The sequence below is a fragment of the Exophiala spinifera genome (assembly GCF_000836115.1).
Source record: "Exophiala spinifera strain CBS 89968 unplaced genomic scaffold supercont1.7, whole genome shotgun sequence".
Lineage (NCBI taxonomy): Eukaryota > Fungi > Ascomycota > Eurotiomycetes > Chaetothyriales > Herpotrichiellaceae > Exophiala > Exophiala spinifera.
The window spans coordinates 1,668,470-1,683,954 of record NW_015622519.1 but is presented as its reverse complement, the minus strand read 5'-3'; the positions used below and the strand labels follow the sequence as shown (position 1 = coordinate 1,683,954).

Genomic DNA, 15,485 nt, shown 5'->3' with positions numbered 1-15,485 from the left:
TATTAGAGTGTATCTTGTCATTGATCATTGAAGACACCTAAATTTCTTTCATTTCAGACGATGTAGCGAGCATGGTATCTGTACAATCGTTGATGTCTCGAGCCCGGAGATTTGGACGACGGCGAGTGCTAAACCCCGAGGCGGGAATGGTTTATGTCGTGCATCTCGGTCTCCATCTTTTCTCGCTCTCCGTTGCGCCAATTCCCAACCACAGTCACAATCCAGTCACCAACTTTACTACCTTCCCTCGAGTCATCCTGTCGATAGTTTTGTGCCATTGTCGCTCATTTCGGTCTCTGTTGATCTCCCTCTAGAGTGTATATCGACCGTTCCCTCGGCGTCCGATCGTGCATTTCCGTCAAACATGGCTGCGGCAGTCAAAGCTATCAATGCGAAGATTCGCGCCAACCCAGTCCTCGATTACTTTTGCTCAACACGTACGTCGTACTCATGTCTGCGCCCTTATTTTACTTTCACGCAAACGAATCCGTTGGGGAGAAGAGAGTAAAGATGTCTTTATCTCTCTCTACACCAGCGGAATATGGCCGAACAGACTCTGAAAGACTAGCTGACTGACCCTGACCTGTGTGACTCAACAGATTTCTGGGGACCAGCCTCAAACTTTGGTATCCCGGTCGCAGCAGTCCTGGACACGCAAAAGGACCCCGAGATGTACGTCTGATGTGTCCTCCGTTTTCTTTACCCTTTTTCCGAGTGCCTCCTCGGTGCGATGCGGTGCGGTGCGGTGCGGTGCGATGCGGTACGAAGACACCAAACGACATTGTAATAGTCGCGCAGGCACCTTTGTGGCTGCTGAAGAGATGGACACGTACAAGAAAGGGCCGCAACGCGCGTCTGTCAACGAAATCTGCTAACATACGGTCGTCGATCGATAGTATCTCTGGAACGTTCACGGGCGCGCTGACGATCTACTCTGCGACCTTTATGCGATACGCCCTCGCCGTCACGCCCAAGAACTACCTCCTCTTCGCATGCCACTTCGTCAACTTCAATGCGCAGTTGACGCAAGGGTACCGTTGGTACGATTACTGGTAGTACGTATACACCTTTTCGTTTTCTGTTTGTTTTCACCTTGTTGGAGGGGGAGGGCTGGGAATACACCGACATAAACTATGCGTACGCATCTGTTGTTCGGGCGAAGAGATGGCGGTTCAAATAAAGTACAAGAGCTACAGCCTTTGTGGATGGACAACTCGAAGGTGGCTAGTGTGGACTGTATGCCACCCAGTGGACCAGGAGCAGATGGTGATGATGGAGCAATTTTGCGTTGGAGACCAGCGACTGTTATGTCTGTTTGTTTGTCGCGTGTCTATTTACCCGAACCCGGAACGGTGTTTTGATCAAGATTGAGATGGGGGAAGCAAATACTGACAAAGATGACAGCCGAGGTGGTCAAGACCGATGGGCCCAGATCCGCGCCGAGCAGAAGAAACTCGCAGACACGACCGAGTCGATAGCTGAGTCGGCCAAGGACAAAGTCAGTGCCGCTGTTCAAGAAGCCAAGAAGACTGTTTCGTAAGGGACGTCGTCGTCGGATAGAATGGGAGAGGGTGTCGTGTGATGAATCGAATGGTGGGGCGAGTCCCATGTACTTATTTTTGTGATGTGCCCAAAGTCAACGGCGGTGGTATTCAGTGCCCTCTCGCAATGACAATTCTGGTGAGAGATCAATGGAGATGGTTGAACACTGCTGGGACTTGAAAAGGAATTACCACAGGACTGAATGCGCTGTGGTGGTTCAAGGAAAGGGAGTGATTTGCTTTTCTTGACTTGACGCCCATTGGGACTAGGTACATACAAAAAGAAGATTTCACAGGATTTTGATGAAACCCATCGACCAATAAATGCCTACATCGACAACCGTGGCATTGCCTCCTCCCCTTGAATCTTGACCATGAAACGAACAACATTGCAGTCACTTCTGAAAGATCAACAGTAGAGTATAATCAGGACTGACGCTACCCAGCAGTAGCACTAGCCACTGGTGTCAATGTGATGGCAGTTGTACATGCTCGTCCTTTCATGTCCCCTTTGTAAAACTGTTCCACATGCCCTGCAACATCCCGGGGGACCCGGGTGTCTGTTCGGCCCAGCTCGACTTGCGCTCGTCGGCGCCGCCGTTGCGCTTGTACGCGTGTAACCCTGCGAATTTGGTCTCGGAACTCGCGCTGGACTGTACATCACCGGCCCCCAGGGAAGCAGGAGGTTTTTAAGTTAGCCGTCCGCGGTGACTGGGACTGAATGGGTTAAAAAAAAAAAAGAAAAAGAAAGGGTGATCGAAGTGAGTGCAGATGCGCGGTGGTGGTGGTGCCGAGAGATACACACGACATTGTAGATTAGAAAACTTGGAGAAAAGGACTGCCGACAACACTCACCCTTCTTCTTCCTGCTGCTCCTGCACTGGCTGCCGGCCCTGTGGTTTCGGTAGATACCTTGTCGGTGGTGGTGGTGGTGGTGGTGGTGGTGGTGGTGCCACTTCCGTTTTCGTCTTTGAGAGACTGCTTTCCTGAAGTCCCGGACGAACCGGAGAGCGTACGTGGTTTGTACGCTGTCTGTTTCAAGAACATGGTCGATGTCGGAGTATTGATGTTTTTCGACGAGACTTTGTTGAAGAATTTGCTGGTGAAGGGGCCCAGAGAGAGGTGTCCAAGATCAAGTACTCGGTGCAGTAAAGGAGAAAGTATGCGGAGGTAGCAAAGAGAAGGCACCCGAAGTTTGTAACGACGAATGATAAAGGTAGAATGTAGGATGATGAATGAACCCGCTCAACTCAGCTAGACGTGAGGCTGGATTATATAAACGGGGAATACTACCCTTGAGTACCTGGACACTATTTCTTGCGGAGAGTGATGATATCAGTGGTCCTGATTGTACTCGTACTGTACCGGGCACATGTGAGAGTGAGAGGGCAAAGTCAAGACGTCTCTCTCCTTTGTTTGCGAGGCGATCTCGAACAATAATGTGGCTCTGCGTAGATCGAGAGAAATAGATCTGGCTGGGATAGACACGCAAGGGTTCAGGAGGGTAGATATAGATGGTGACGTAGTTGATAGCCCTGTGCGTGAAACTTTGTAGAAAGGGTCAAAACCACACGAGAGGTTAGAGTTGGAGGTAGAAGTCCTCGTCGTCGTGATATGGCCGTGCGAAAGAATCCTTGTAAGACTTGTGTTGTGGCTTTCGTGATGTCTGTGTGATGGTGAAAGAAGGAGGAGTAGGAGAGGTGAGACAGAGTAGGAAATGAAAGAGTCCCTTGTCCAACTCGCTGAAACATCAAGATAGGGCGGGTGATTCGCGTGTGGAATGTCAAAGTATCCTCGCTGGTAGATGAATAACTTACCACGAGCACACCCCCTCCTCGAGTACAATCAATTGCGTTAGCGATCCGAGCGATTCATCCTAAAGGAGGTTTGGTAACTGGCACCAGGCTCAATCGAGAGTGAGTATCTTCGAATGACAATCACAGACATGATGGCCTCGTTCACGCTATTCGTATTGTACAGTGGGAAGCAAAGCACAGACCATTAGGGCCTCCAATTGAACAAGACTCCGTATCAGGAGAGAGGTCAGCGTAGTTGGTGCAAGTGAGAAAAACTGTAGTTGTGCTGTAGGTTGAACCCCGCAAATCACTCAAGCTTTCCCAGGGGATCAATTGACAAGGGATCTGTAAGCGAACAAGTCAGCCATCTTGTCAAGTGGTCAAGGCAGGCTCCTCAGCACGGTATCGTCTGATTCGCCTATTGATTCTTCGGATAGTAATGGAATCGATCTGGTTGGGCTAAACAGTCACTTACGCGTACGAGGAGAAGTTCAAACGAAGGCAAGAGAGAGAGAAGTGCAATATTTCCAACCCCGCATAAACCTCAAGAAGCTGAAGGAGGAACATGTGAAGGACAACGCGACTACTACTGTTGGCGAATTGAGCGAGAATCGATGCCTAGAACCAAGTGTTAATATACAGATAACAAACTCCTGATGCCATTGATCAATCGACTTGACAAGCCGGTAGCCTACCGAGTAACACTGACTAAGGATACGAGTACTCATTTCACACTTGACCTTTCATACGTTCTTCTATTCGACCAGAATTCCCTCCTCATGCTTTCTGAATCTTGCAGACCAGATCAGATCCAGCAACTGAATCGCCTTCCTTGATCAGCAGCGATGCAACTTTGCCAGAATGGGGTGCACTGATAACCATTTCCATCTTCATGGCACTCAAGACTGCAATTGGATCTCCCTTCTTGACTTCATGTCCTTCCTTGGCCCGTACTTCAACCACAACACCGGCCATTGGTGCACCAACTTGGCTGCTATCAGCAGGATCCGCCTTGGGCCGGCTGGTGTTCTCGACCGCAGCTTTGGTGTCATCGATGAGGATCTGGCGAATTTCTCCGTTCACCTCGTAGAAGACTTCACGTTGGCCGGTTGCCTCCGAGAGGGGTCCAACAGCCAGCAATTTCAGGATCAGGACTTTCCCTTTTTCCAATTCAACGTGGAACTCCTCTCCGATCTCGGGTTTGTTCAAGAAGTACCTTGTAGGCAAAACGGATAGGTCGCCGTACTTATCGACGAACTTGCGATAGTCTTCAAAGACCTTTGGATACATGATGTAGCTGGCAACATCGGTCTCTGAAACAACTTGGTACTTCTCTTTGAGCGTCTTCTTTACTTCATCAAAGTCAACAGGATCAATGTACAGTCCAGGACGCTTGTCCATCTTTCTACGGCCGCGAAGAGCATCAGTTCGGAATGGTTCTGGGAAACCGCCGTACGGCTGTCCCATATAGCCTTCGAGGAACTCCAGAACAGATTCTGGGAAATCGAGATCTTTGGCTTTGGCTAGGACATCATCGTAGCTGAGCTTGTTGGAGACCATGAATTGGGCGAGATCGCCTACAACCTTGGACGTAGGCGTGACCTTGACAATGTCGCCAAGGAGAAGATTGGCTTGTTCGTAGGCTTTTTTCGTCTCAAGCCATTGGGTCCCGAGACCAAGTTGAGTGGCTTGGAAGATGAGATTAGTGAGCTGACCTCCTGGGATCTGATGCTCATAAACGTCTTCAAGAATTAGTATCTTCGACCTAAAACACGATTGATCTGTGCATACCTGGATCAGGACCTGTCAAACCTGCTTCAAATGGTGAATAAAGCAGCCGCAATTGCTGCCAATATTGGTCAAGAGCTCTGACATTGCGAACATCTAAGCCGGGATCATATTCGGTTCCTTCCAAGGATGCCAGAATGGCGCCGATGCTTGGTTGTGCTGTAGTGCCACTCATCGCGTCAGTGGCAGCGTCGACAGCGTCGGCACCAGCTTCCGCACAGGCCACCATGGATGCAACGCCAGTCCCGGCCGAATCTTGAAATCGTCAGCGGCTACTTCAGTAAGCGTGAAGCCGTGGAATTTACCATGCGTGTGGACGTGGATTGGAAGATCAGGGTAAGTCTTGCGAATCGCGCCGACGAGGAGACGCGCTGCCTTTGGTCGCAGTGTACCTGCCATGTCCTTGATACCAAGGACATCGATCTTCAAATCGACCAGCTTAGCAACGAAATCCAAATAGTACTCTAGGTTGTACTTTGTCTTCGGGTTCTGATGATTGTCAGCAAGCGAGACGAGGTAGGAAGAAAAGCAATCGCAAAAAGAGCAAAGATGCAGATGAATTCAAGGAGTTTAATGCAGAATGCGAACATGAACGAAACACCAATGACGACCTTGTATCGAGCGAAAGAAGGCGTCCAGATGCTCCAAAATTCCAGAATGATCAGAGCTCAGTTATGACGCTTCAAGTCAAGACGTTGAGAGAAGTGTGACCATCGTCACCAGGGCGTTGAACAGGATGTATCGGAATCGGGGAGTATGAGACCAAAGGCAGGGCTAAAGAATGTCTGGGGACGTCGATGTATGCGCCAGATGAAAGACCCTGGCGGTTAGGTTGGCTCGCCAAAAAGCTCGTAACCATATGATCCAAATCCATTCGGTGGTGCTTGGCTGGATGTATGAAGACCAAGTCTGTGAAAAAGGTCCGGTGTAGCTCTGAGTTCCGAAAAAGGGTATGCCGGAGCATAGGCCGACAACATGCAAATGAAACATAACGCAACAGAATACTTACCAACACTGTAGAATCGTCAGCAATGCTTCAGAGTGGAGGGCATCCCACTTACTGTCTCCACTGATACAAACTGTTCCTTCCGCTACACCTCCGGCCTCTTGCACTGCCTTGATTCCGACTGCAACTTGCTCGATATCGTTGAGAGCATCAAAAACTCGGAAGATATCAACACCGTTCTTCTTCGCTTGTTTTACAAAGTGGAACACCGAATTATCCGGCTGTGCGCGGTATGCCACGGCGTTGCTACCTCGCAGAAGCATCTGGAAAGGAATATTCGGAACCAGCTTCCTCAAGTTCCGTAGTCTCTGCCAGGGGTCTTCGAACAAGAAGCGATAGCTTACATCAAAAGTTGCGCCGCCCCAGCATTCGAGAGCGAAAGCGTTGCTCAAGGCGTAGCTGGTTTCGCGGGCAATGTTGCACATGTCGACGGTTCTCACCCGGGTGGCGAGGAGAGACTGATGGGCATCTCGCCAGGTCGTGTCCATAATAAGACAGCCCTTGTTTGCGCGGATAGCCTTGGCAAAGCCTGCAGGACCTTCTTTGTCGATGACATACTTCCAGCCCTTGGTGCAAGGTACCGTGACGTCGATTTCCTTTCCACTGGCATCCAGAATTTTCGGCATGATGATGTCGCCCTTGAATTTTGACTCTCCGATCTGACCTTTGATGCTGCTACCGTTCACGGCAAGGTCTCCAAGGTACTGTAGGAGTTTCTGAGCACGGTTCTGGCTGCCGATCAACTTGAAGAGCTCTGGGGTGTCGTCGATGAAGGTGGTCCAGCACGTGCCGTCAATGAAGACAGGATGGGTCAGGAGCGAAGCCAAGAAAGGGATGTTGGTCTTGACACCGCGAATGCGGAACTCGACGAGTGCTCGAAGCATCTTGCGACGTACGATCTCGTAGGTCGAGCCATGGCAGGTACATTTGACCAGCATGGAATCGTAGTGAGGGGTGATGATTGCACCAGCAAAGCCGTTACCGCCATCAAGACGCACACCGTTACCACCGGCTGATCGGTAGACTTCAATCTTGCCAATATCTGGGGAGAACCCGTTGGATGGGTCTTCGGTGGTGATTCGACACTGGATGGCAAAGCCGCGGGTAGAGATGCGGTCTTGAGTCAGACCAAGCTGTTCGAGAGTGGCGCCTGCGGCGATCTGGATCTGTGCTGCCACAACATCGATTCCTGTAATCTCTTCGGTGATGGTGTGCTCGACCTGGATTCTGGGGTTGATCTCGATAAAATAGTAGCGATTCTGTTGATCGACCAAGAACTCGGCCGTGCCTGCGTTACGGTAGTTGACTGACTTTGCAAGCTTGACGGCATCGTTGAGAATGGCGTCGCGGACCTCCGCTGGGAGATCCTTAGCGGGAGCAATCTCCACGACCTTCTGGTGTCGTCGTTGGACACTGCAGTCACGCTCGTACAAATGGACGACGTTTCCGTGGTTGTCACCCAGCAGTTGAACTTCAATATGCTTGGGCTTGTCTAGGAAACGCTCGACGAAGACAGTGCCGTTACCGAAAGCCGACTTCGCCTCGGAAGTGGCACGCTCAAAGGAGTCCTTCAAGCTCTCTTGGTCGCGGACGACTCGCATACCGCGGCCACCACCACCGAATGCGGCCTTGATGATGATTGGAAAGCCATACTGGTCAGTAAAGGCTTTGACTTCTTCGTATTTGGCGACTGGGCCCTCGGTACCAGGAACGCAAGGGACATCACATTTCATGGCCAGTTTTCTCGCAGAGACTTTGTCTCCGAGGGCGTCAATGACTTGGTAAGAAGGACCAACAAAGATAATGCCGGCCTCCTCGACTTTCCGCGCAAATTCGGCGTTCTCAGACAAGAAACCGTAGCCAGGATGGATCATTTGGACGCCATGGGCCTTGGCAATTTTGATGATCTCGTCGCCAGCCAGGTAGGCACCGACAGGAGTGTATTGGCCTCGTTTTCCAATCTGGTATGCCTCGTCCGCCTTTTGCCTGTGCATACCCAGCCTGTCCTCGTAGCTGAAGACTGCCACGGTTTGGAGGGACAGCTCATGCGCAGTTCGGAAGATTCGAATGGGGATTTCACCGCGGTTGGCGACCAGGAGCTTCTTGAGCTGCATGATGCTGGAGTTGGCTCTCAGCCGCTGGTGCACAGAGTGCTCGAGATGGTGAGCACCATCCTCGCGGTCGGGGGTTGCTGTACCGGGCGCCGCCATGGTCAAGGTTGAGGGAGCCTTGCTGCTGGCAGAGGCAGCTATCGGCAGAAGCTCCTTACGAGCTGTTGGGGGAGAGAAGTGCTCAGGACGGAGCCCACAAGCTTGAGCTGTCTGGCAAAGAGGAGGGAAGTATTGTAGGATAAAAAACGAACACAAGGGCGGATGGATCGGTCGGTGGATGGGGAGACGATAAAAGGAATGTTGGGTTTGTTTTGTCGACAGATGATGTCGACGTGGGGACCCGTCTCCGGATGACAGGAGGGAACAGGAGAGCTAGTTCAAGGCTACTGCAATAAGGATATATCTCAGATGGGGTTGGCCAGGAACAAGCCAGGAAAGCTATAGGGATGTAGCCCGCTTTCTGGTGGTGACTTTTTGATAAGCTGCAGGAAGAGAGGGGAAGAGATGGTGGAAGTGGGACAGGTGGACGGCGATGAGCAGGAGCCCTTCGGTGCTCTCTGTCCGGAGGGGCCGTGCCTTGTCCTCTTTGTTGCTCTACGAGCTACTCCTCTGCTCCTCTGCTCCTCTGCTCGTCCAATACACCGAACGACTTCGGATTCCGATCTTGGGAGCGGTATCGGGTTGATTTCGGTGCAGGGCTGGCTGCCTCTATACAGCCGAGGATGCCAGGCAGGGAGGGCGAGTGTGTTTCACAATCACAGTCCGTGATTCCCCTCTGGATCGGAGATGATTCATCTGCCTTACTCAATCCGACCACCAGGAATTATTCAATACCTGTAGCTAATGGCCCAGGATGGAGTGTGACGGGGAGCGATGCACAGCGCCGTGTTGTGTGGTGGGGTTCTTGCTGGGCTCTTCTTCACATGGCTCAACCCTTGCGAGGATCGTGAGATTTAGTTTCTCAGACAAGCCTTTTTTTCTTCTGTGCAATTTTTTTCACAGGAGTCATAATTGTGAATGGTCTGCATGCAACCGGGGTTGATTTCATTGCTTTTTGCTGGACGGAAAAGCCTCATCTGTCTCGTCGTCCTCTCTTATCGTTACCCTGTCCCCAAGACTGCAATAGACGTCACTCCATCACGTCACAATATTGATCCCAACAGCACCAAGAGATAAGGTCCTGACGGGCCACTCGTGTCGAATGAGTATTGCAGCTTGATGTTGGTCAAGGATTTCAAAGATTGATTGCCCTCTGCCGCATCGGCGGGCCTGGCAGTGGCAGCCTTTAGCCCACCAGATCTGGCATCCTCTACTCGATCACTAGGCCGATCTCACTTGGACCGATACGTCCAGTAGCGCATGACGAGGCCAATACCCAGGACTCTGGATTCCGGGCCTTGTATTCCCTCGGAGGTGGTACTAGTTAACTAACTACGCAGTACGGAGTGCGACAAGCACACACCCAAGTGACATCTCCGTCCTCGCGTTAATAAAAGGTCTTCATTCGCTTATCTCTCACAATTGATCAAGTAGAACTCTGAAATAATTTTGTTTTGACCACTACAGCGCCCGAGGCCGTGAATGGCAGCCACCGCGCCGCTCGTAGCAAGGCCTGAACTAGCTGAGCCTCCAATCCCCATGTACTCGTGCCATCTTACAATTGAACTTCCGTAAATAATGCAGAAAGTGATTATCTCCCGATGCCTCGTCGCCCACATCAATTACTCTCGTCCGGCACAGGAGATTTGCTGCCTCGTATGTATTGATCTTCTTCCGAATATTTGTCGCGCAGGCTCTCCAGGACCGCGTCGTGGCCTGCTCCGATACCACCCCGTCCCCACCAACACCGAATCTTCCCGACAGCTTCCCCGGATCACCATGGACTTCCTCCTTTAGAAGGCCCGAGGAAACCCGGTGGGCTGGGGTGTAATGCCGTTGGTAGCTGCATATCCTGTGGGTTGTGGTGCCATATTTGCTGGACCTTGTGTCAACATCAAACGGCTACCAATGATTGGTGTAGTGGCCTCGGTCTTCTGTTGACTGACTTCCCGCGACTTTCGTTCTTCGTTGTCCTTGCGAAGTTGCTCGATGGTCGCCGCCTGCTGACTCATGTAGCTGATCATGAATGGCATTGTGAAGTCGCTCAGTCCATGACGCCATGAAATCTCCATCACTACATGGTATGGGATTAAGTCGTAGCAAGCATAGAGCATGCCAACGTAGCACTCGCGGCTGCCAATGTCGACAAACTGGACAAGGTTAGCTCCGATTGAGTAGTTCCTGCATAGTGTCAAACTTACGTATCTTAGTAGGTCTTCTACCACTTCTGGCTTGCCCGAGATGGCGGCAGTTTCGATCGCATCGCGGAACAGCTTGTCCTGCTTGGAGAGTGCAATCGACTTCTCCCATCTCTTGTTCTTGCGGTAAATTTGTGCCGCGATTTGTCGGAAGAAGACGAGTTCGTGCTTTTCAAGACGCTGAGCGAGCTCGACCGCATCATAATTATCGTAGTTCTCCACTGAGTCCTTCAGAGTCTTGTAGTCCTCCTCTTCGATAAGGAGATCGTGGATGGCGTTATTGACAACACGCTTGTTTTGACCCTGTACATTGAGCAGGAATGGTTTGATAATGGGGATGTTATCCGACTTTTCAAACATACGCACAACCCGATTGACGTCAATGCGAGACGTCAGGGCTTGCAGCAAGTCGGTCAACAACAGTGGCTGCTCCTGGAGGTAGTGGTTCAGGGCCCGATAGTAGATTTCCAAGTTAGCCACCTTGACAATGATGTCTTTGAACGAATGATGTTCCCAAGCATCCGCGGCCCGTTCCATCATGGCCAACGCCGCGTTGTCCCATTCGTCGTAATGGCAGTAAAGGAAGATCAACTCCGGCCAGAGATGTGCCTCTTCGCAAGCACGAATCATCTTGGGGATGTTGATGCGCGACCAGAAGAGCTTGAGGTGCTCCATCACCCGCTCAGGGTGGTACTTGGAGAGAGCAATCCCAAGCTCGGTGAACATGCCCATGTGTGCTCGTTCTAAGCCAAGACCAGCTTCCAACAACGAAATGAGCTCCTCGAAATATCCTTCACGCTCATATTGCTTGACGAGGTCCTGGAGCTCTTCTGCATGGACGATGAGGTTGAGGCCACAGATTTGGGCAAGGCGGAATTCCTTCTTGGCCACACAAGCTTCATTGACCTGCTTCCAAACTTTGACGCTATTAGCACGTCGAGCACAGTCGACGGCATTTTGATATTCGCCGAGGTGTACAAGAGTGGTCGCCAGCTTCGACCAGTTGGAGATGCTGGTGTAGAAAATTTTGGCAGCCTCGTAGAGGCCTTCTTCGTAAGCCTTGTCACCGCATGCTTCGACATCCGCAACGTTCGTAGAACGCAAGAAGTCCTCAAGCTCGGGCAATTGATCAAGACGAGCGTAGCTGAAAGCCAGAGCGGTATCGATCGCTGGTTCTCGCTGAGTCTTCCGCGCCATCTTGAGAAATTTGATAAGATCCTCGTCTTTGCCAGCGTGGGTAGCGGTCTCGATGACTTCGTTGTAGTTGCTAGGATCATTGGCTTTGATGTATGACTCGATAGCATCGCTCACTCGCAGGCCATCGAGCTGTGCCTTTGCGACCTTGCTCCAGACTTCGGGGAGGTCAACCTGCTCGGCATACTCTTGAGCACGATCAATGCTGACAATATGATCAACGAGCACATTTGCAGCAGAAGTGTGGTCGTTGACTTTCTTGTAGATTTCAAGAGCCTCCTCATACAAGCCTTGCTGGATGCACATATTGGCAATCTCTTCAGTATTGAACTCGGACAAGCGGTGGATATAATCCATTAAGCGAGACTTATCTGCTTTGGCGGCCGTAAGCATGAGCAAATTCTGCAAGCTGCTGTTATCACTGAACGGAGATGGCTCTAAAATGATCTTCTCGAGCAGTTCGATGAGCTCGGCTGGAAGATCTGCATCCAAGAACGCTTTGACGGCGACCGAAACCTTGTCGGGCTCACTAGACTCAGGCACTGCTGTCGCAATGACCTGGTCAACAAGAGATCGTCGATGAACATTGTTTTCAGCAAGGACAAATCCCCAAATTTCTGGGTCGGCTCGTTCCAGCAGGTAGCGAGCCTGAGCCCGGAACATGGAGTTCTCGTTTGTGATATTGATGAGCTCAAGATCATTCTGCCCCTTTCGGTATGCGATGTAGGCAAGATTAGGATCCCGCTTTTCACAATATTTGCCGACGGTTAGCGTATCATAGAAGTCATTCTCTTTCAGAAATTTCTCCGGGTCATGGTTGCTGTCAATGTAGATCTTGGCCAAAGCATTGTAGACTGCAGGTTGTTGATTTCCCTGTGCCAAAGTTGACTCAAGGAATGGTAACAGAATTTTGAGTCGATTCTGGGACTCAACTTCAGCAACCAGCTCATCCATCGGCACAGCAGATGCGTCCACGGAGGACAACAAGTTCTTGATGACAGACTCTTCACAATCCAGGGCGAGTAGTGCACCGACCACAGCCGGCGTACGGGCTGGGTTCACACGCTGGACGTACACCTCGATAGACTTGTATTGTTGGTTGCGGTAGAGGTAATTGATCAAATCCTTCACAAAATTGAATCGGTCACAGACGATGATCAAAGGAAGTTGTTCCGCCAGTCGTGCCTCGATCAGGAAGTTCTTGACCTTCTCAGGATTGTAATGGTTGTTTTCTCGGCAGATTCTCTCGACTTCTTGGAATTGTTGCATGGCGACAGCAGCCTCAAGGTATTTGAAGACAACTTCACCGTCTTCGCTGAGATTGACAATGCTTCCAAGGTAATAGTAAAGACCTTCAGCAGTGCGGTGCTTTTCGAACAAAGAGATAAGCCTGCTCGAACCCAGAAGGTCGGAGTATTTAGTGGCTAGCTGAACCACGGCTGCTAGATTTTGGCGGATGTTGACCTTAAGCATTTCATCCATGCAATCGAGGGATTGTTCAACACTCATGCGGCCAAAGTACTGCTGGAGCCACTCAGGGTTGAGCTTGTCAGTCTGGACAATGATGCGCTTGATCGATTCCGTGTCATCTGTGTTCTCAAGAGCACGTTGAAGCAGGCCGGCCTGTTCACAGAGTCGAGAAATTCTAGTCTTGTCGTAGTACGAAAACATCTCGTTGCCGAGAATGGCATCTGCGACTTGCGGGGCGTTGAGCAGGTTCATTTCCAAAAGGCGCGTCTGAAGGTGACCTTGCTCGGGACGATTATCTTTCAGAGCATCGAGAAGAAAAGCAGTCGCTTGCTGAATCATATTCTGCGACATGAAGACATCAACAACTCTGTCAATGTCAACCAAGGGGCCCCCTTCGTTGTTAGCCAACTGAGTGGCAAATTCAGCACCCTTCTCAGGGTTTGCTCGAACAATGTGTTGGAGCAAGCTGGTGAAGTCTGGCTGGTACCCTGTTTCGCGGGAGTATGGCAAGATCTCTTCGAAACGGCCGGTTTCAGCAAGGGCTGCCACAACCTTGGGGGGAACATTGGACTCTCGGTAGATCTTCAGAGCCAGTTCCAAATCGTGTAGTCGAACAATATCACCCAACTCTTCTGACGATTCCAATTTGCCTTCGCTCATCCACTTGTCAAGCAAATTTTTACGGTTCTGAGCCAGGACAGGCTTGATCAACTCGACACTTTCGTACTTGTTGAGCTTGCCCTTGTCAAGCAATTTGCCGAAATATTGCAAGATGACCGATAGCTGTCCCGGCTGCTGAGGGACGTTCTTGAACCGATTGATCGTTTCGGCGGTTCTCAGGAAGCCTCGTGGAGAATCCGCAGCAATTTGCGCCGCCTCAGCATAGCTACCTTGAGAGAACAAGGTCTCAAACTGCTGTTGGTACAAGTTATCCGCTCCAGGAAGTCCGGCCCTCGAAGCCAACTTCACAGCCAGAGCGGAGTTTGCCGGATTCTGCAAGAGATATGGGATAATGGTATTCTCGTCGACACTCACAGATAAGACTTGGCCTTTTCGGTTGATTCCAACGATACCGGCGGACTCGGAGTCCGGGCAGGTGACGAAGATGGTCTCGCTTGAGATTCGGTTCATGAAGATGCATGTGGCAGTTTCCAAGTCGTAAAGGTGAATGAACCCATACTTTGTAATCATGTAAATGATGCTGTACTTCTTGGATACCTGCATGGCGACTGGGAAGTCGTTCACAGCCTCATCAGGGAAGTAGACATCAACCGCTCTCTTGTTGAAACGGGTATTGCTCTCGCTGGGATCAATTTCAACCACGTGCAACTTACCCTGGCCAGCAGCGTTGCGGACAGCGAAGGTGAAGAGCTTGTGTGGAAGCGGGTTGCCTTCAGCGTGGAAGGTACCGAAAGCTGCGGCATGACCCTCAATGTGTTGAGAAATGCCACGGTTTCGTGAATAAAGCTGCATTGTGCCTGCGACTCTTCCTTCTCTTTGGGAGATACCCACAATCACCATCCACTGCTCATCATCACTGACACGATAGTTGATAATCTGGCACCCGTTGAGGTTGGCATTTCTTTCGAATAGCTTGACGGGAGCGTTCTGGGTAGGGTCAAAAATATCCCAGTGGTAAACCGAGGTGTCAGTGACCAAGCCCAAGCTACTCTCGCTGTACCATTTCCAGAAGACGACGTCCTCGTTCATGATTGTAGACTTCAGCTTTGCCTTCGCGCCGAGATCGAAAACTTGAATCGTTCGGCCCTGGGCTTTGAGGGCCAGAATCTCGCGGGAGAAATGCATGATGGCACTGTCAGCGCTGATAGCGCGTTTGATGACTTCATTGTTGTTCTTGAGATTTACAATTATGACTTGAGGCTTGTCTTGTTCATTAAGTTTTTGTCGTACGCAAACAAAGTGATCCGATTCTAATGTCTGCAACACGCGTCAGCATACCCCGGTTCCCAGGCTTTGGCAAATTACTTACACAAGAGTTGAAGGATATTGACTGTTGCTGTTGTTGGAAAGAGATGTCAGTATGCCGCAACGTATCCCAGTTGAGAGCGAGCAAGGAGCGTCTACAGTACGAAGCAGGAGGATGTGCCCACTTACCGCTATCTCTAAGTTGGTCAACTACAAGACAGCGTTAGCATGACCGATATCGATGGAAGAGCTCGTCCAACATACCAGAGCAACCTCAGTAAACTTGATAGGAAGCGCCATGATTGCGACCGGCCCCCTGCGGCCACATGTACTCCCCAAACGAAGCAAACGACACG

The 15,485-nt window shown here is 50.8% G+C and overlaps 4 protein-coding genes across 4 annotated transcripts; 1 reads left to right on the top strand and 3 right to left on the bottom strand.

Annotated features, from left to right (window-relative positions):
- Positions 1-364: 364 nt before the first annotated feature.
- PV08_09603 (uncharacterized protein) lies at positions 365-1,540 on the top strand (the record flags this gene model as incomplete). Its single annotated transcript, XM_016383919.1, has 4 exons — positions 365-437; positions 600-672; positions 897-1,055; positions 1,405-1,540. The coding sequence occupies 4 exons, from the start codon at positions 365-367 to the stop codon at positions 1,538-1,540; spliced, it is 441 nt and encodes a 146-aa protein (XP_016232542.1).
- Positions 1,541-2,041: 501 nt separating this feature from the next.
- On the bottom strand, positions 2,042-2,588 carry PV08_09602 (uncharacterized protein; the record flags this gene model as incomplete). The annotated part of the gene is made up of 2 exons (XM_016383918.1): positions 2,042-2,194; positions 2,397-2,588. 2 exons carry the CDS (start codon positions 2,586-2,588, stop codon positions 2,042-2,044), a joined length of 345 nt encoding a protein of 114 aa, XP_016232541.1.
- Positions 2,589-4,114: 1,526 nt separating this feature from the next.
- Positions 4,115-8,341, bottom strand: PV08_09601 (pyruvate carboxylase; the record flags this gene model as incomplete). Its single annotated transcript, XM_016383917.1, has 5 exons — positions 4,115-5,079; positions 5,129-5,380; positions 5,431-5,614; positions 6,030-6,034; positions 6,187-8,341. The coding sequence occupies 5 exons, from the start codon at positions 8,339-8,341 to the stop codon at positions 4,115-4,117; spliced, it is 3,561 nt and encodes a 1,186-aa protein (XP_016232540.1).
- A 1,793-nt stretch (positions 8,342-10,134) lies between these two features.
- Positions 10,135-15,429, bottom strand: PV08_09600 (uncharacterized protein; the record flags this gene model as incomplete). Its single annotated transcript, XM_016383916.1, has 5 exons — positions 10,135-10,491; positions 10,543-15,141; positions 15,194-15,220; positions 15,319-15,339; positions 15,394-15,429. The coding sequence occupies 5 exons, from the start codon at positions 15,427-15,429 to the stop codon at positions 10,135-10,137; spliced, it is 5,040 nt and encodes a 1,679-aa protein (XP_016232539.1).
- Between the last annotated feature and the right edge of the window lie 56 nt (positions 15,430-15,485).